At 36.1% G+C, this 20101-nt stretch overlaps 1 protein-coding gene across 12 annotated transcripts in view; it reads right to left on the bottom strand.

The window, feature by feature from the left end:
- Positions 1 to 20101, bottom strand: part of AFG2A (AFG2 AAA ATPase homolog A) — a 335445-nt gene that overhangs the window by 59297 nt on the left and 256047 nt on the right. For 11 of the 12 annotated variants that reach the window (XM_055550547.1, XM_055550550.1, XM_055550548.1 and 8 more), the window contains one exon: positions 1534 to 1698. In XM_055550547.1, coding sequence (XP_055406522.1) covers positions 1534 to 1698 — 165 coding nt within the window. Of the gene's footprint in view, positions 1 to 733; positions 815 to 1533; positions 1699 to 20101 lie in introns of those variants that run through there. The other variant, XM_055550549.1, reaches the window with a different exon arrangement.

The raw sequence follows: 20101 nt of genomic DNA on the forward strand, positions 1-20101 counted from the left end.
TGGCACCAAATGAGTTTTTACTTCTCAGCCAGACAGAACCTCACTGGCTTTGATTTTTGTTTTGCACTTCTGTGTTACTATCATGAATTACTTCAAAGTGAGAAAGGCATATTAATACTTTGCTAACTGCTCTTCCACTTCACTCAAGTGAAAGATTTACGGTTTCTTCTCCTGGCTGTTTCCTGTAAACTGACGTACCATATACAGGATGCCAGCCGTTGCTCTTACATCAAAAACGAAATTTTAGAAATGCTACAGTAGTCAGCTAGCAGGAACTATATGTTCATTTTAACTTAATGGATGGTCATGCCAAAGAGATGCTCATAACAATTATTGTTTTAGACAGGACTTTAAACGTAAAGGCACTTTAACTGCTTCTCAAGCTTTCTACAAGAATTTTCCACCCCAGTGGAAATTAAACATTTAAAGGGGGAAAATCAAATATACATAGTTCACAGTTGCAGAAATAATTAGTAGATCTGGGATTTTTTTTTGGTTGTTGCTATTAGCTATGACTGCATGATAAACTAAATCCAATTCCACATGCAAATTTATCTACAAGACTTTGATTATCATATGGTTTATTATGTATTAGTCTCTTTGGTTTTTATAGAAGACAGATAAAAATAACTGCAAGTAAAACAGAAAGTGGAGTCCCAGTCTGTTGGATAATTTAGAATGAAAAGAATCTGCAACTTCATATTTATGAGAGTATTAATTTTCTAGTACAAACCTGTATCAGTGGTATTCAGAAGAGATTTCTGTGTTGAACACATGTAGAAAAGTTGCACAAGTATTTTAGTGGAATTTTATTCTGTAAACAAAAACAGCCTAAGTAAAGAGCTGCTAAGGAGAGAAAAATATCTCTTACTTAATATGCCATACTTAAAATTTTCATATTTTCACAGAGGTGTTGCTGTTCTTGTTTAAACTGTATTTTTACTATTAAGAGCAAGCTGGCTGTCCCTTTTATGGTTTTTATCACAGTTAAGAGCAGGCTGGCTGTCCCTTTTATGGTTTTTATCACAGAATCTTTGTAGATTGAGATAATTTTCCAAAAGCTTAAAAGATAAGAAAATCAAGTCTTTTGTATTTCGGAGTATGTTCATGATATCTTAATCTCATTTTTATGATCTTTATGAGAACACAGTAGCGAAAGTTGTACACTATTTCCATTTGCTAGGTAAAGGAATCAAAGTTCAGAAAAGTGTGTAACTGGTTGGAAGTTGCTGTATCAAGAAGCCCCCAAAGAATCTTCTACTTCTAGTCCAGTGATCACTCCACTATATTATGCAAACTCTCTGAAGACCACATTTTGAGATATAAATAAGCCAGGTAAAAGCAAACGAAATGCGTAGGCTAGATAAAACGTAATTTAATTTTAGTGACTATCTGTCCTGTAGTGTATTTCCTGTTTTAAGATTTCTTAATATGGAGTTATTTAAAACAGCTGGCATCAAGCAATGTTCTTTGCTAATGACCCCAAACCACTGCTTTCCTTTCACCAAGGTATTTTGAGGGTAATTGTCTTACCTCTGCTCCTGAATACGTATCTGTTTGGAGGACGAGTTCATTCAGATCAACCTCGTTATTGATTGGCATAGAGTGAAACTGCAGGTTAAGTATTTCCCTTCTTGTTGCTGCATCTGGTAAAGGCACATAGATGATTCTGTCAATTCTTCCAGGCCGCATCAAAGCCTATATAAAGAAGAGGGGGCAACACAGATTAACCAAGCTCAGAACTGACACTCCTCATCAAAGGTACACAAGGAAAGAGGATGCCCAGAATCTTATGAATAACTCACTATTACCATAATTAGTAACTAAAACAAGTACCAGTGATTCTATATCTACATCAAAGACTCAAACAAATAACAATGTCAGAGTACTTTTGAAAACAGAAAAGCAGTACTTCTGAAAGGCTTTTTGCTCCCTTGCAACTAACTGTCAGGTCAGTAAAAGACGACTCTTCTCTTTTAAGGAAATGTGTATACGACTTGCATTCATCATATCAAAAGATTTGTGTTTGGATAACTTCCTGCAGTAATTCTTAAAATATGGGTTAAGCTATTTCAGAGGTCTCAAAATAACAGCTCAGATAAAAGAATACTTCTAAGAGCTGATGGCAGTCAAAAAACTTCCCTAATATTTTATTGAAGGCTAATGCCTGAATTATCTTAGAAACAATGAAGTCATCTATTCAGAAAAAAAATATTGAGCATGTACTATATATCAGACTTTGTCCTTGATTCTAGGAAATAGCATGAATAAGATAGGTATGTGTAAAACCAATTATAGTGATAGTTATTCATGTCTGTGAATATACTAATAACCTTTGAATTGTATATTTTAAGTGAATGAATTTTATGGCATGTGAATTATAATAAAACTATTAAAAGAAATAAGGGTCTAAAGTGTGTCTGTTGACAGGATGCAGTAGCTTTTAGTGGGTGCAGTCAGAGAAAGCCTCTTTGAAGAAATAAATTTTGCTGATACTCCTGGAAGTCACCCATACAGAAATCTGGGGAAAGAGAACTCAAGGTAAAGGAAACATCAAGTGTAAAGGCACAGATAACCAGTATGTTCCAGAGAAATAAAAAACCCCCCTGTGGTAGAAATCTTGAATAAAGCGAAAAGATGTAGGAAACGTGGTTAGAGGGACAGTCAAAGGCAGATTCTAAGGCCTTAAGCAACATGGTGAAGGGTGTGGATTGTATTCTATTTGCAATGAGAAGCCACTGGAAGGCTTTAAGCAGGAAGGTGAAATGACAAGATTTACATGAAAAGATCATTCTTATGGGACAAAAAACGTCTAACATTTACATAATAAAAATCCAAGAGAAGACGGGGTAGAAAAAATTATTTGAAGAAAAAGCTGAAAATTCCTCCCAGTTGGTAAACAAATATGAATTGACACGATCAAGAACCTCAATGAATTTCAAACAAAGTAACTACAAAGAAAACCATACACAAACATATTACTGTCAAACTGCTGAAAATTAAAGATGCCAGAGTGAACACAGGGAACAATGATTTGAATCACCAATGACTCTCAATCAAAACGATGTGGAAACCAGTAGAACAACATCTTTAAAATGCTGAAAGAATGAAAATGTCATCCAAGAATTCTATTCCCAGTGAAAGTACCCTTCAATAACAAAGGAAAAATAAAGTCACTTTCAGTAACAGAAAACCAAGGAATATCTACCAGTAGACCTTTCCACTGGAAGAAAACCAGAAGATCTACACTATAGAAAACGCTGAAGGAAGTTCTTAAGGTTGAAGGTAAATGACATGAGACGAAAAACTGAATCTTCAGAAAGAAAGAAAGTGGACTGGAAATGAAATACCACAAACATGTAGACTCCTTAGATATGCCAAAAATTACTCTTGTTACTGGCATAATGAGAAATAGTACTCCTTGAATATATAAGAGATACTCACTCACAATATAAAACAGTGTATTTTTAATGTGTATTTATGAATATGAAGTATCTAGAAAAAAGATGTGATAGGAATACAGAAAGTATGGAAGACAAGAACTCAGACATGAATCTCTTTTAATTACAAAACCAATAACAACAACAACAAAAAATCTTAAACATGCAGCTGGGACCACACATAAAACACTACAGAAAACACTAATATTGAAACTTCATATAGTTGCTCTGTGGGACTTAGTTCTTAGGGAACTGGCATAAAAAATGATGATATCCTGTGAGTAATAAATTATCCTTTGTCTCTGACTCACGAGTCTCATGTCTTTTGCCAGACTCTATGGAATTATGGCAGGCTAACTTGTTAGCTTTCAAATAGGGTAAAGTCTCAGAACCTTCGCATTTCTTAATATGTATGTTCCTAATAATGAAGCCTCAACATATATACAGCAAAAATTGACAGGACTAAAAAGATAATAAATATAAATTCACAACATAAATAGGAGATTTTAACTCTCTTCTTTTAGTAATTAATAGAACTAGAAAACAAATCAGTAAGATAGAGAGGATCTAACAAGACCATCAATTACTCAGACCTAACTGAAATTTATATATAGGCCATCATGTCCAATAACTGCAGAACACAAATTTTTTTCAAGTACACTGAGTATATTCACCAAGACAGCCCATATGATAAGCAGTAAAACAAAACTCAACAAATTCAAACAGAGTAGAGCTCTGAATACAAGAAGATAAGTTAGTCATGAATAAAAATAAGACAGAGGAAAATCCCAAACACATTAGAAATTAAACAGCATATTTCTAAATAAGACATTAATCAAAGAAGAAATCACAAAGGAAATTAGAAAATGTTTCAAGTTGAATGATAATGAAAATTTAACAAATGAAGATGTGTGAAATATACTTCAAGCAGTGAAGTGAAGTGAAGTGAAGTCGCTCAGTCATGTCTGACTCTTTGCAACCGCACGGACTATAGCCTATCAGGCTCCTCCATCCATGGGATTTTCCAGGCAAGAGTGCTGGAGTGGACTGCCATTTCCAGTGCTTAGAGGCAAATGTATAACTCTAAATGCTTATAAGAATAAAGAAGTCTAAAATCAATGACCTAAGTTTAAAGAGTAAGTACAAGGAAGGAAATATGAGAGCAGATATCAATGAAATGGGAAACAAGCAAGAGAGAAAAATCAAAGGTTAAAAGTGGTTTTCCACAAAGATTTTTAAAATTGATTAAATTCTAGCTAGACTGAACAAGGATAAAAGAGAGAACAAATTAGAAATGAAAAAAAAAAGGTTTATCACTAAAGATAATAAAAGGATAATCGATTATTATTAACAACTTTGACAATAAAAATAAACAAATTTATTGAGAAATTCAAGATGAAAATGGACAGAAAATGAAACATAAAATCAGAATAGCTCTACATTTATTTTTTTTAATGGAATTGAACTCAAGTTGAATTCATTATAACTGACCTTCCCATTAAGAAAAATCCAAAACCAGATGGCTTCCCTTCTGAATTTTATTTCTGAACCAGAGAAGAAATAACACCAAAATTATAAGAAAGAAGACCACAATCACTTTAGGATACAGAGAAGGGAACACTTCTCAACTTGTTTTAAAAGCCAGTATGATACTAACTCCAAAATTCGAGAAAGACATCACAAAAATTGAAAATTACAGACTGATGACATAAACACAGACCTAAAAATTCTTTAAAAACATTGACAAATAGAATCTAACAATATATAAAATGGATAAATCATATTAACCAAGTAAGAATCATCCCAAGAATGCAAGGTTAGTTTAAGACTCAAAATCCATTGAGTATAATTCACCATAGTAACAGAACAAAGGAGAAAAACCATATAATCACTTCAGTATGTGCAGAAAAACTAAAGACAAAATTTAAGATCTATTCATGATAAGAAAGTTCTCAGCAAACTAGGAATATAAGGGAACTTCTTCAATATAATATATGGTACCATAAAAACCTACAGGTCACATCATATTTAATGTCAAAATATTGCATGTTTTCTACCTAAGATCAAGAACAAGGTAAAAACTCACCACTTCCACCTAATATTATAAACAGAAGTACTAGCCTTTGCAATAAGGCAAAACCAGATTGGATAGAGTATGGGGGAAGGAGGTATAGAACTTAGAAGAGTAAAAAGTAAAAAACGATCCTCCTTTACCGAGGATATATAATAGTTTATGTAAACTCCTAGTTCAGTTCAGTCGCTCAGTCGTATCTGACTCTGCGATCCCATGAATCACAGCACGCCAGGCCTCGCTGTCCATCACCAACTCCCGGAGTTCACTGAGACTCACATCCATCGAGTCAGTGATGCCATCCAGCCATCTCATCCTCTGTTGTCCCCTTCTCCTCCTGCCCCCAAGCCCTCCAAGCATCACAGTCTTTTGCAATGAGTCAACTCTTCGCATGAGGTGGCCAAAGTACTGGAGTTTCAGCTTTAGCATCATTCCTTCCAAAGAAATCCCAGGGCTGATCTCCTTCAGAAAGGACTGGTTGGATCTCCTTGCAGTCCAAGGGACTGTCAAGAGTCTTCTCCAACACCGCAGTTCAAAAGCATCAATTCTTTGGCGCTCAGCCTTCTTCACAGTCCAACTCTCACATCCATACATGACCACAGGAAAAACCATTGCTTTGACTAGATGGACCTTTGTTGGCAAAGTAATGTCTCTGCTTTTGAATAGGCTATCTAGGTTGGTCATAACTTTCCTTCCAAGGAGTAAGCATCTTTTAATTTCATGGCTGCAATCACCAGCTGCAGTGATTTTGGAGCCCCCCAAAAATAATCTCTGACACTGTTTCCACTGTTTCCCCATCTATTTCCCATGAAGTGATGGGACCGGATGCCATGATCTTCGTTTTCTGAATGTTGAGCTTTAAGCCAACTTTTTCACTCTCCACTTTCACTTTCATCAAGAGGCTTTTGAGGTCCTCTTCACTTTCTGCCATAAGGGTGGTGTCATCTGCCTATCTGAGGTTACTGATATTTCTCCTGGCAATCTTGATTCCAGCTTGTGCTTCTTCCAGTCCAGTGTTTCTCATGATGTACTCTGCATAGAAGTTAAATAAGCAGGGTGACAATATACAGCCTTGATGTATTCCTTTTCCTATTTGGAACCAGTCTGTTGTTCCATGTCCAGTTCTAACTGTTGCTTCCTGACCTGCATACAGATTTCTCAAAAGGCAGATCAGGTGGTCTGGTATTCCCATCTCTTTCAGAATTTTCTACAGTTTATTGTGATCCACATAGTCAAAGGCTTTGGCATAGTCAATAAAGCAGAAGTAGATGTTTTTCTGGAACTCTCTTGCTTTTTCCGTGATCCAGCAGATGTTGGCAATTTGATCTCTGGTTCCTCTGCTTTTCTAAAACCAGCTTGAACATCAGGAAGTTCACGGTTCACATATTGCTGAAGCCTGGCTTGCAGAATTTTGAGCATTACTTTACTAGCGTGTGAGATGAGTGCAATTGTGCGGTAGTTTGAACATTCTTTGGCATTGCCTTTCTTTGGGATTGGAATGAAAACTGATTTTTTCCAGTCCTGTGGCCACTGCTGAGTTTTCCAAATTTGCTGGCATATTGAGTGCAGCACTTTCACAGCATCATCTTTCAGGATTTGAAATAGCTCGACTGGAATGCCATCACCTCCACTAGCTTTGTTCATAGTGATGCTTTCTAAGGCCCACTTGACTTCACATTCCAAGATGTCTGGCTCTAGGTCAGTGATCACACCATCGTGATTATCTGGGTCGTGAAGATCTTTTTTGTACAGTTCTTCTGTGTATTCTTGCCATCTCTTCTTAGTATCTTCTGCTTCTGTTAGGTCCATACCATTTCTGTCCTTTATCGAGCCCATCTTTGCATGAAATGTTCCCTTAGTGTCTCTAATTTTCTTGAAGAGATCTCTAGTCTTTCCCATTCTGTTGTTTTCCTCTATTTCTTTGCACTGATCGCTGAAGAAGGCTTTCTTATCTCTTCTTGCTATTCTTCGGAACTCTGCATTCAGATGCTTATATCTTTCCTTTTTTCCTTTGCTTTTCGCTTCTCTTCTTTTCACAGCTATTTGTAAGGCCTCCCCACACAGCCATTTTGCTTTTTTGCATTTCTTTTCCACGGGGATGGTCTTGATCCCTGTCTCCTGTACAATGTCACGAACCTCATTCCATAGTTCATCAGGCACTCTATCTATCAGATCTAGGCCCTTAAATCTATTTCTCACTTCCACTGTATAATCATAAGGGATTTGATTTAGGTCATACCTGTATGGTCTAGTGGTTTTCCCTACTTTCTTCAATTTCATTCTGAATTTGGCAATAAGGAGTTTATGATCTGAGCCACAGCAGCTCCCGGTCTTGTTTTTGCTGACAGTATAGAGCTTCTCCATCTTTGGCTGCAAAGAATATAATCAATCTGATTTCAGTGTTGACCATCTGGTGATGTCCATGTGTAGAGTCTTCTCTTGTGTTGTTGGAAGAGGGTGTTTGTTATGACCAGTGCATTTTCTTGGCAAAACTCTATTAGTCTTTGCCCTGCTTCATTCCATATTCCAAGGCCAAATTTGCCTGTTACTCCAGGTGTTTCTTGACTTCCTACTTTTGCATTCCAGTCCCCTAGAATGAAAAGGACATCTTTTTTGGGTGTTTGTTCTAAAACGTCTCGTAGGTCTTCATAGAACCGTTCAACTTCAGCTTCTTCAGCATTACTGGTTGGGGCATAGACTTGGATTACTGTGATATTGAATGGTTTGCCTTGGAAATGAACAGAGATCATTCTGTCGTTTTTGAGATTGCAACCAAGTACTGCATTTCAGATTCTTTTGTTGACCATGATGGCTACTCCATTTCTTCTGAGGGATTCCTGCCCGCAATAGTAGATATAACGGTCATCTGAGTTAAATTCACCCATTCCAGTCCATTTTAGTTTGCTGATTCCTAGAACGTCTAAGCAATCTACAAAACAACTAATAGCAAGATTAGAGGATACAAGTTTAAAACTAGAAAAGATGTATTAGGCAGCAAACTAGAAAATACAGTTAAAAAAATCCACCTAATGGAAACATATAAAAACATAAAGGAGGACTAAAAGTAACAAGAGAATGCTTCCCTGAAAATTACAGAGCACTGTTGAGAGAAATTAAAGAAGACCAATTTAAACAGAGACTCAAAACTATTAAGATATTCTTTTTTTCCAAATTTATCTACAGACTCAGTGCAATTCCAATAAAAATTACACAGACTTTAAAAAACCTGACAAACCGATTATAAAATTTATATAGAAATGCAAATAACTGAGAATATTAAAAGCTAAAACTTAAAAAAAGAACAAAGTTGAAGGATTTATCTGACTTGAAAACTTATAATGCTAATAAAGAAACAAGATAGTGTGATGAGGTCTATAAGACAGACATAGCAGATCAATAGAGCGGGATATGGATTCCATATTGATTTTTATTTTTAATGCATTCAGGGAGGAAAGCAATTTAAGACATGATGCTCAATGACTAGATACCCATATTTTTTAAAATGAACATTGACCTCTTAACTCACTCCAAACTCAAAAATTAACTTGAGATGAATCATGAATCTCAATGTAAGAGATAAAACTACTAGAAGTATTAAAAAATTGATAAACTGGTCTTTATAAAAATAAACCCTTCTCTTCTAAAGATACCTTTAAGAAAATAAAAGACAAGCCACAGACTGGGATAAAATATTTACAATAGGCATATCTAAAGAATAACATATTCAATTATAAAAATAAACCTTAAAATTCAATGATAAGAAAATAAACAACCCAATAGAAAGTAGGCAAGAAATCTAAACAGATTCAGATATAAGAAGCTATAGCACTGGCAAGCAAGCAAATGTTGAATAAAAAGCTGCACAGAATCATGGTTCATCAGATCACTGCAAATTTAAGCCACAATGAGATATCATTACTTTCTTATAAAAATGACTAAAACTAAAGAAACTGACAATACCAAAGATTGAATAAGGATACAGAAAAATTAGAAACTATAGGCTCTTAATGGAAACATAAAATAGCACAACTACTTTGGAAAACTGGCAGTTTAGAAAGTTCCCCACCAGAACAATACAGCTACTCTACTGCTAGGTGTTTATCCAAGAGGAACAAAACCAGATAGTCATGCAGAGTTGTACACAGATGTTCACAGCAGCTTAATTTACAACAACCCTAAGCTGTAAATAATCCAAATGTTTACCAATTCATGAATGAACAAATATGTATTTACATATAATAGAATACCACTCAGCAATAAAAAAGAAAAATTACTGCTACACTCAGTAATATGCATGAGTCTCAAAACCATTGTTCTGAGTTAAAGAAAGCAGACATTGAAAACTATATACTATAAATTCCATTTATATAAAATATGTAAAAATTTTCAATCTAATCTATATAAAAAGCAAACAAGTGGCTGGCTGGAGCCTGGGGTAAAGGGAAAGATGGATTTCCAAGGAGCAAAAGGAACCTTTCAGGCTGACAGAAATGTTCTATTATTACATCATGATTGCAGAAGTGGTTTCACAGGTACACACACACACACACACGTAGATTAGTTGAATTATACTCTTTAAGTTGATGCAGTTTACTATATGCAAATTATAGCTAAATAAAGATGATTAAACTTCTTAGTATTATAGTCATAATTATATATCAACATATATTGGTATATAATACTGAGATCTTCAATATTAAATATCAATGAACTTAAGGGGCTCAGAGATGTTTTCAGATCATTTCTTTTCGAACAGACTGTTCTCGGACTAAGCAGTTTTTGAAAAGTAATATAACCATTCAATAAGAGAAAGAACATTTTCTTAACAAGCTTTATAGCTCAATTTCTATGATTTGGCCATGTATACGGATGACAGGCATCACGACCATTCCAATTCCAGACAAGTATATCTCCCACTTTTTAAAAAAGTCACCTGATATTTATATTTAGAGTTGCAAATAGAATATTAAAACTCATGGAATCAATACTATGTATCTTATACAGGTGCTTCATAAACTGCTCAGAAAAATGTTAGCAGATAAAAAGGAGAAAAAAAAGATCTTCTTGTTAAAATAAGTTAGGGCAACACTGGGTAGAAACAAAATTAAACAGGTTTCTACATGCAGGGATTTTTGGAGCTGATACTAATGGGTATGAGAAATCTCCAAGAGAGAACTGCAGGTAGTATATAGAAAGTCTACTCCAAATTCTCAAAATAGAATATCTCAAAAGTTAATATTACATTTCCACTTTGGAAAAAGGTGCTGTATACTTTTTTGCACATATCACAATATCTAGAATATGCTGAGCATTTAATAAATATGTACTAATTTTTAAGTCATGTACAAATTAGGAAACAAAAAGTCAAGTAACAAATACATAATAAATATAGTGCCCTTGTTTATAAATGAATGCTTTAATTATTTTCAGACTATTCCCCACACTTAACATTAGTTCATTAGGTAGAAATGACACATGATTATCTTGAAATGTATTTTATCATAGAATTAAAACCTGTATCTCAATCACTGGGATCATTTCTTCCCTACCTAAAACAAACAAATTATGGATTCAGGACATTAGGATGATACCAGCAAACACATTTTTTTTCAAATTATTAAAAATGTTATCTAAAATCAATATTAATATTTATATAGCCCTTAAGAATCTGGTAGGCTACTGTCCATGGGGTCGCAAAGAGTTGGACCCCATGACTGAGCGACTTAACTAAGAATCCATAAAGCGATTTTCACATAGCAAATTTCATTTAATATTATTCTAAATTTTGTGCATTAGATATTGTTATACCCCCCCATTAAGAAAAAAAACGAGGCCCAAGATCATGCAATAAATGATAGAAATTAAACAAAAATCAGGAGGTCTCTGAATGTTGAGTCACACCTTTTCTTTTTTACTATCTTGCCACTACAATATGATACTCAGTATCAATGGATGAAGGAAAAAAAAATTCTTGTTCTAAAATATAACATAAGTGACACAATAACTTAAAGAATTCTTTCACCAAAAAAAAAAAAAAGATTATACCTTTACTATGTGCCAGGCTCCTTTTTAGTTGCTAGGGATACAGCGGTGAATGGCTTGGTTAGTTTTTTAAAGTTGAAGTATCCTTTTCACCTTTCTGGGAACACTAGTCATTCTAGGCTATTTTAAAATTTCCTTTCTAATAATTGAAAGAATAACACAGCAAAGGATATAGAGCACACACGTCATATGAGTCTCTGGAACAACACTCAGCAAGCATCTGTGCTCCGTCCTCATCCCTTCTCCCCTAAGCTGCAGCTTTCCCCGGGCAACGGAGGTTGAGTATACTTCAACGATTATAACTTTGTCTGGGCCAACAGCCAGCTAAGCTTTTTCTGGCTTGATCTTGTCAGTGAAAGTTAGCTTAAAAAAAGGTAGGAAAGAGCTTTCCTTCCTGTAAAACCCTGAATGAGTTAACACCCTTCCTAGAATTTCTTTAAAAATACTGTTCTGCAATACTAGGGTGGAAGAATGTATTCTGAATGATGGCATCTGCTGTTATTTTAAAATCACCATATGACAATTCTCAATGAAAAAACAAGCCCAGGCTTCTTAAAACTCTGAATACTTCTGGTTGCAAGGGCATAGACACTGTAGCCTTATATTAATTTTAGGTTAAACAACTGTTGGGCAAACAGCCTTTTAAAGAGGACTTTTTCAGTATCTTGGGCAAGTCTCTATACCTCTAACAACCTCAGTTTCCTCATGAGTGAAAATGCTAGTGGTTTTTTAATCAGAGAAGCCTATATACTTCTGACAAGAATTTCCCTCAAAATACACAAGAAGAGAAAACATCCCCATGCAATTCTGCAAATAATTCCACTGAGTTCAAGTGAAATCTGCTTGTGTACCTCTCACTAAGCATGACTATATTAGATGACCTTTTACATGGGTCTTCTGGACTCAATCTCATATACTATCTTACTCAAGGCAATGCCTGATTATGTAACACCGTCTTTACTGAAAAGGTGTTAGTATAATTTTAGCAATTACACTACTTAATTAAACTAACACTACTCCCGTTCTTTCCTCCGACCTTTACGAAATGAACTCTACTTTTTCTTTCTTATAAATTCTGAAGTTCAACATATGCAATTTTTATATTCTATCAATGTCCAAATCTAATTTAATTAGCACAGAAATACTTGTTCACACCAAAGTATTATAATAAACACTCTGAGAAATTAGGTTCTGTTGGCTCCTATTCATTTAAAATGATCAACAAGGCTTTTAGAAGGATTAAGAGAAATGATGTATGTAAATCATCTAGCTCTGTGTCTGGCACAGGCTGGTGTTCAGTAAACACAATACGCCTACCCCCCTTTAAAAGAAAGAAAGAAAATGATCAACATGGTGTGTATGTGAGTGTAGGGAACATCTTCTATTATAAAGAAAAGCAATACTGAGCCTTTACATTTTACTCTGATGAAAACATATCAATGTATCATGATTCATGGAGAAAACAGTTCCAGAAAGTAGAGCGAGAGAGGTGGATCCTTAGTAACAGCTCTGATTTATTTCAAAGAAACCTTGGACTTACTCTAGGCATCTTTCTCTCTAAATTCAACTGATTAATAGGTGTGGTTAATACTACCTCTTAAATCTCTCTTGAAACTGTCACTTGTATTCCATCTTCTTTATTATATGTTTGTGTGTTTGTTTACTGTCTGTCTTTCCCAACAGATTGCAGGCAGAAATGTAATGGCAGATATCATATTCTGCCACTCAATACACTCATATACACTCATATTCAAGGCACTCAATACATGCTTACTCAATGAAGTCAGGCCAACATAATCTCTTGTCTAGAATACCATAACTATATTGCTAGTTGTTTTTCTGCCGGCAGTCTTACTCGTTCCTTTTTCTTCCTCTCCGTGTCTACATCATTGCTGAGTAATTATTCTAACTGCAAATACTATAACTCCCTATTTTCTAATCACTGAATGGCACCTCAAGGAAAAAAGTCATATTCAAGCATACTATTTCAGGTGTCTATAATTTTGGTGTAACTCTCTCAACTTATCTGCGGCTACTCTTCCTTTCTCATCCTCTGACTCCAAGAGCATCTAAGCATTCAGAGTTAGCCAAACTCCATGCTGCTTTCTGCAGCCCTGCTCTCACACATAATTCACTCTCAGCTCTGAATGACATTTTATCTCCTAGCCTATCAGGTGAACTCCACTTCTTGTTCAAGTTTCAACTTAAAAGTTTTTTCTTTTATGCAACCTTCTGTGACTCTTCTGAGTACCATATAACTTGTAATTTGGCATACAGGTTAAAAGTGAGGGGACAAGAATCAGTCTAACTGGGTTAAAAATCTAGCTCCATCATGTATTATCTGTGTGTTTAGATAAATCATTTTAACTTCTTGGTACCTTAAAATCCTTAACAGTGCTAGTTACTCAAGAGGATGACTCTATGGATTGAATCATATAATCTAAATAAAGGGCTCAGCACAGTGCTTGGTACATGGCATGCATGTTTCAATTTAGGTGTTATTATCATCATTACTGTTCCTATATAATTATCCCAGTACTTCACTGCACTCCTTGAATACAGGGAATGCTAGTTATCTTCGGATCCTAAAACCTGACACAAGGTAAGCATTAATGTTCTTTGAATGAATAAAAGAATAAATGTTCTAAAACCACGAGGTTAGAACACTAGTAGACAAATCAGGTTAAAATACAGATTCTTGATTTATGTTTCTAAATGTCAGTGTTCAAAAGGGATTACTATTTAACAACTTTCAACTTGCCTCTTCCTCTCCCTGCGTCTTATCATAGTCTCAGAAATGAGACTTATAGTAATAGGGAAGGGAGAAGTTATAGAAATACGCTTGCTCTCTTCATCAGGAATCTAATTAAGGAATCAGTAAGACAGGAGGTCCTAGAATACGCCTGTATTTATTAAATCTTTTCGTGTTGCTGATCCACATTATTCAGCCTAGAGATGAACACAGTTGACTTCTGGGAATGTTTCTTGTGTTGTCTGATTTGCATTTCTCTAATAATTAGTTTTCATTCCAATCCCAAAGAAAGGCAATGCTAAAGAATGCTCAAACCACTGCACAATTGCACTCATCTCACAAGCTAGTAAAGTAATGCTCAAAATTCTCCAAGCCAGGCTTCAGCAATACATGAACCATGAACTTCCAGATGTTCAAGCTGGGTTTAGAAAAGGCAGAGGAACCAGAGATCAAATTGCCAAAATCCGATGGATCATCAAAAAAGCAAGAGAGTTCCAGAAAAACATTCTGCTTTATTGCTATGCCAAAGCCTTTGACTGTGTGGATCACAGTAAACTGGAAAATTCTGAAAGAGATGGCAATACCAGACCACCTTGCCTGCCTCTTGAGAAATCTATATGCAGGTCAGGAAGCAACAGTTAGAACTGGACATGGAACAACAGACTGGTTCCAAATAGGAAAAGGAGTACGTCAAGGCTGCATATTGTCACCCTGCTTATTTAACTTATATGCAGAGTACATCATGAGAAACAGTGGGCTAGAAGAAACACAAGCCGGAATCAAGATTGCTGGGAGAAATATCAATAACCTTAGATATGCAGATGACACCACCCTTATGGCAGAAAGTGAAGAGGAACTCAAAAGCCTCTTGATGAAAGTGAAAGAGGAGAGTGAAAAAGTTGGCTTAAAGCTCAATATTCAGAAAACGAAGATCATGGCATCTGGTCCCATCACTTCATGGGAAATAGATGGGGAAACAGTGGAAACAGTGTCAGAGATTATTTTGGGGGGGCTCCAAAATCACTGCAGATGGTGATTGCAGCCATGAAATTAAAAGACGCTTACTCCTTGGAAGGAAAGTTATGACCAACCTAGATAGCATATTCAAAAGCAGAGACATTACTTGGCCAACAAAGATCTGTCTAGTCAAGGCTATGGTTTTTCCTGTGGTCATGTATGGATGTGAGAGTTGGACTGTGAAGAAAGCTGAGCGCCAAAGAATTGATGCTTTTGAACTGCGGTGTTGGAGAAGACTCTTGACAGTCCCTTGGACTGCAAGGAGATCCAACCAGTCCATTCTAAAGGAGATCAGGAGAGGGTGTGGAGAAAAGGGAACCCTCTTACACTGTTGGTGGGAATGCAAACTAGTACAGCCACTATGGAGAACAGTGTGGAGATTCCTTAAAAAACTGCAAATAGAACTGCCTTATGACCCAGCAATCCCACTGCTGGGCATACACACTGAGAAAACCAGAACTGAAAGAGACACGTGTACTCCAATGTTCATTGCAGCACTCTTTATAATAGCCAGGACATGGAAGCAACCTAGATGTCCATCAGCAGACGAATGGATAAGAAAGCTGTGGTACATATACACAATGGAGTATTACTCAGCCATTAAAAAGAATACATCTGAATCAGTTCTAATGAGGTGGATGAAACTGGAGCCTATTATACAGAGTGAAGTAAGCCAGAAAGAAAAACACCAATACAGTATACTAACACATACATATGGAATTTAGAAAGATGGTAACGATAACCCTGTATACGAGACAGCAAAACAGACACTGATGTATAGCACAGTCTTTTGGACTCTGTGGGAGAGGGAGAGGGTGGGATGATTTGGGAGAATGGCATTGAAATATGTATAATATCATATATGAAACAAGTTGCCAGTCCAGGTTCGATGCATGATACTGGATGCTTGGGGCTGGTGCACTGGGATGACCCAGAGGGATGGTATGGGGAGGGAGGAGGGAGAAGGGTTCAGGATGGGGAACAACAACAAAAAATAAATAAATAAAGGAGATCAGTCCTGGGTGTTCACTGGAAGGACTGATGCTAAAGCTGAAACTCCAATACTTTGGCCACCTCATGCAAAGAGTTGACTCACTGGAAAAGACCCTGATGCTGGGAGGGATTGGGGGCAGGAGGAGAAGGGGACGACAGAGGATGAGATGGTTGGATGGCATCACCGACTCGATGGACATGAGTTTGGGTAAACTCCAGGAGTGGGTGATGGACAGGGAGGCCTGGCATGCTGTGATCATGGGCTCGCAAAGAGTCGGACACAACTGGGCAACTGAACTGAACTGAACTGAACTGAATAATTAGGGATGCTGAGTATATTTTATGTGCCTGTTGGTCATCTGGCCATCTGTATGTCTTCTTTGGAAAAATGTCTATTCAGGTTCTTCTGCCCATTTATGACTGGGTTATTTGTTTTTTTGGTATTGAGTTGTATGAGCTGTTTGCACATTTTGGATATTAACCCTTGCTGGCTGCAATGTTTGCAAATTATTTTCTCCCATTCTTCTGTAGGTTGTCTTTCCATTTTGTTGAGGGTTTCCTTTCCTGTGCAAAATTTTTAAGCTTGATTAGGGCCCATTTGACTATTTTTCCTTTTCTTTCTTTTGCTTGGGGAAAATGATTTAAGAAAATATTGCTTGAGGTGGATGAAACTGGAGCCTATTATACAGAGTGAAGTAAGCCAGAAAGAAAAACACCAATACAGTATACTAACGCATATATATGGAATTTAGAAAGATGGTAAGAATAACCCTGTATACAAGACAGCAAAAGAGACACTGATGTATAGAACAGTCTTATGGACTCTGAGGGAGAGGGAGAGGGTGGGAAGATTTGGGAGAATGGCATTGAAACATGTATAATATCATGTATGAAACGAGTTGCTAGTCCAGGTTCTATGCACGATACTGGATGCTTGGGGCTAGTGCACTGGGACGACCCAGAGGGATGGTATGGGGAGGGAGGAGGGAGGAGGGTTCAGGATGGGGAACACATGTATACCTGTGGTGGATTCATTTTGATATTTGGCAAAACTAATACAATTTTGTAAAGTTTAAAAATAAAATAAAATTAAAAACATGTGAACCAAAAAAAAAAAAAAAGAAAATATTGCTACAAATTATGTTAGAGTGTTTTGCCTATGTTTTCTTCTAAGAGTTTTACATGTCACATTGTATACTTAGGTCTTTAAGCTATTTTGAGTTTATTTTGTATATATGATGTGAGACAGTGTTAGAATTTCACTAATTTACATGTAGCTGTCCAACTTTCCCAACACTACTTGTTGAAGACTCTTTTTTCTCCATCATACATTCTTGCCTCTGTCATAGATTAAGTGACCATAGTTGTATGGGTTTATTTCTGGGCTCTCTGCTGCTGCTGCTGCTGCTGCTGCTAAGTCGCTTCAGTCGTGTCAGACTCTGTGCGACCCCATAGACGGCAGCCCACCAGGCTCCCCCATCCCTGGGATTCTCCAGGCAAGAACACTGGAGTGGGTTGCCATTTCCTTCTCCAATGCATGAAAGTGAAAAGTGAATGTGAAGTCACTCAGTCGTGTCTGACTCTTTGTGATCCCATGGACTGCAGCCTACCAGGCTCCTCCGTCCATGGATTTTCCAGGCAAGAGTACTGGAGTGGGTTGCCATTGCCTTCTCTATATCCTGCTACCTTGCTGAATTTATCAGTTCTTACAGTTTTTGTGTGGAGGCTTTAGTGTTCTCTATATGGAGTATCACATCATCTGCAAATATTATCCCTTTCAATTTGGATACCTTTTATTTCTTTTTCTTGTCAGAATGCTGTGGCTAGGGTTTCTAGTGCTATGTTGAATAGAAGAAGTAGAGAGTGAGTATCCTTGTCTAGTTCCTGAATTTAGCAGGAAGGCTTTCAGCTCTTCACCTTTGAGTATTATGTTAGCTGTGGGTTTGTCAAAATGGCTTTTATTATGTTGAGATATGTTCCCTCTATACCTACTTTAAGAGTTTTTATTATGAAGGGATGTTGAATTTTCTTAAGTGTTTCTTCTGTGTCTTTTGAGATGATCATGTGTTTTTTGTGTTTCCTTTTGTTAATGTGGTATATCACATTAATTGACTTCTGTACTGTTCAATCATCCTTGTGACCCTGGACTGAAACCAACTTGATCATGATGTATTGCTGTTATGAGCCATGAACAACATGGGATTCGTGGCCTCCGAAGGAGAGGAATTTGATCCAGAGCCAGAGATGAAGCTTGATCACTTGGAGCTTTTTTGTGTAGCAAGGTTTTATTAAAGTATAAAAAGAGACAGAGAAAGCTTCTGACATAGACATCAGAAGGAGACAGAAAGACTCAGGAATTGAACCAGGGTCTCCAGCACTGGAGGTGGATTCTTTATCAGCTGAGCTGCCAGGGAACACAGAATTAAAACAAGATTCTTTTAATTTTGTGTAGAAAAAGAATAAAACTATCTGCCACTTGCAGTTTATTTCCTCCTGCTGCTTGGGGACCTTTGGCCTTTCTACCTATTACCCTCTCAGTATGATCCTTTTTATGTATCATTGCATTTAGTTTGCTCATATTCTGTTGAAGATTTTTGAATCTATAGTTATCAAAGACATTGGCCTGCTCTTTTCTTTTTTTCAGTGTTTTTATCTAGTTTTGGTATCAGAGTGATGACAGTTTCATAGAATGCATTTGGGAGTATTCCCTCCTCTTCAATTTTTTAGAATAGCTTGAAAAGGATAGTATAAGTTTCTCTTTGGATATGTTTGGCAGAATTCCCCAGTAAAGCCATCCAGTTCCTGCCTTTGTTTGCAGGGTTTTTTTCTGTTTCTAAATTACAGATTCTATTTCACTTCTAGTGATTGATCTGTTCAAATTATCTATTTCTTCTTGACTCAGTTTTGGCAGCCTGTATGGTTCTAGAGACCTGTCCATTTCTTCTAGGTTGTCCAATCTGCTGGTATGGAAATGATTTATATCTTTAAATTTAGTTGCTCTTTAAATTTATTTATTTCCAGTTTTATTGAGAAAATTAACACATAGAATTGTATGTATTTAAAGTATACAATGTGATGATTTGATATACATATACATTGGGAAATTATTATCAAGATCAAGATAATTAACATATCCATCACCTCACATTGTTAACTCCTTTATGTGTATGTGATGAGAACACTTAAGATCTACTTTCAGCAAATTTCAAGTATATAATACCATATTATTAATTATAGTCACCAAGCTGTCCATTAAATCCTCAGATTTTACTCATCTTATAATTGAAAGTTTGTACCCTCTGACCAACATGTCCCCATATACCATGTCCATTGCCCAGCAACCACCATTCTATTCTCTTTCTATGAAACTGGCTTTTGTTTTTTTTAAGATTCCACATATAAATGATACCACATAGTGTTAGTTTTTGTCTGCTTATTTCACTTTAGCTATGATCTTTATAAGGCTTGAAATTCTTAATATTTCAGGAATATAATTTCATAATATCTTGTGTGAAATTCAGGAAACTTTAAAAGAAATTAGATTGAAGGAAGAATAGCTTTAGAGACCAATAAAATAAGTAATATTTAGTAAAAACCATGTAAGCCCCCGAAAAGAACACTCTACATTATATCATTTGGTAATTAAGCTTTTAGGGCAATAAGGAAGTATATAAATTGCACTTAAATTGAGGGAAGTATCTGTTGAATAGAAACTAGAAAACAGAAACAGGTTTTACGTAAAATCTGAATAACAAAAATTTAACTACCCATGTAATATTTTTAAAG

This window comes from Bubalus kerabau, chromosome 16 (assembly GCF_029407905.1).
Source record: "Bubalus kerabau isolate K-KA32 ecotype Philippines breed swamp buffalo chromosome 16, PCC_UOA_SB_1v2, whole genome shotgun sequence".
NCBI lineage: Eukaryota > Metazoa > Chordata > Mammalia > Artiodactyla > Bovidae > Bubalus > Bubalus kerabau.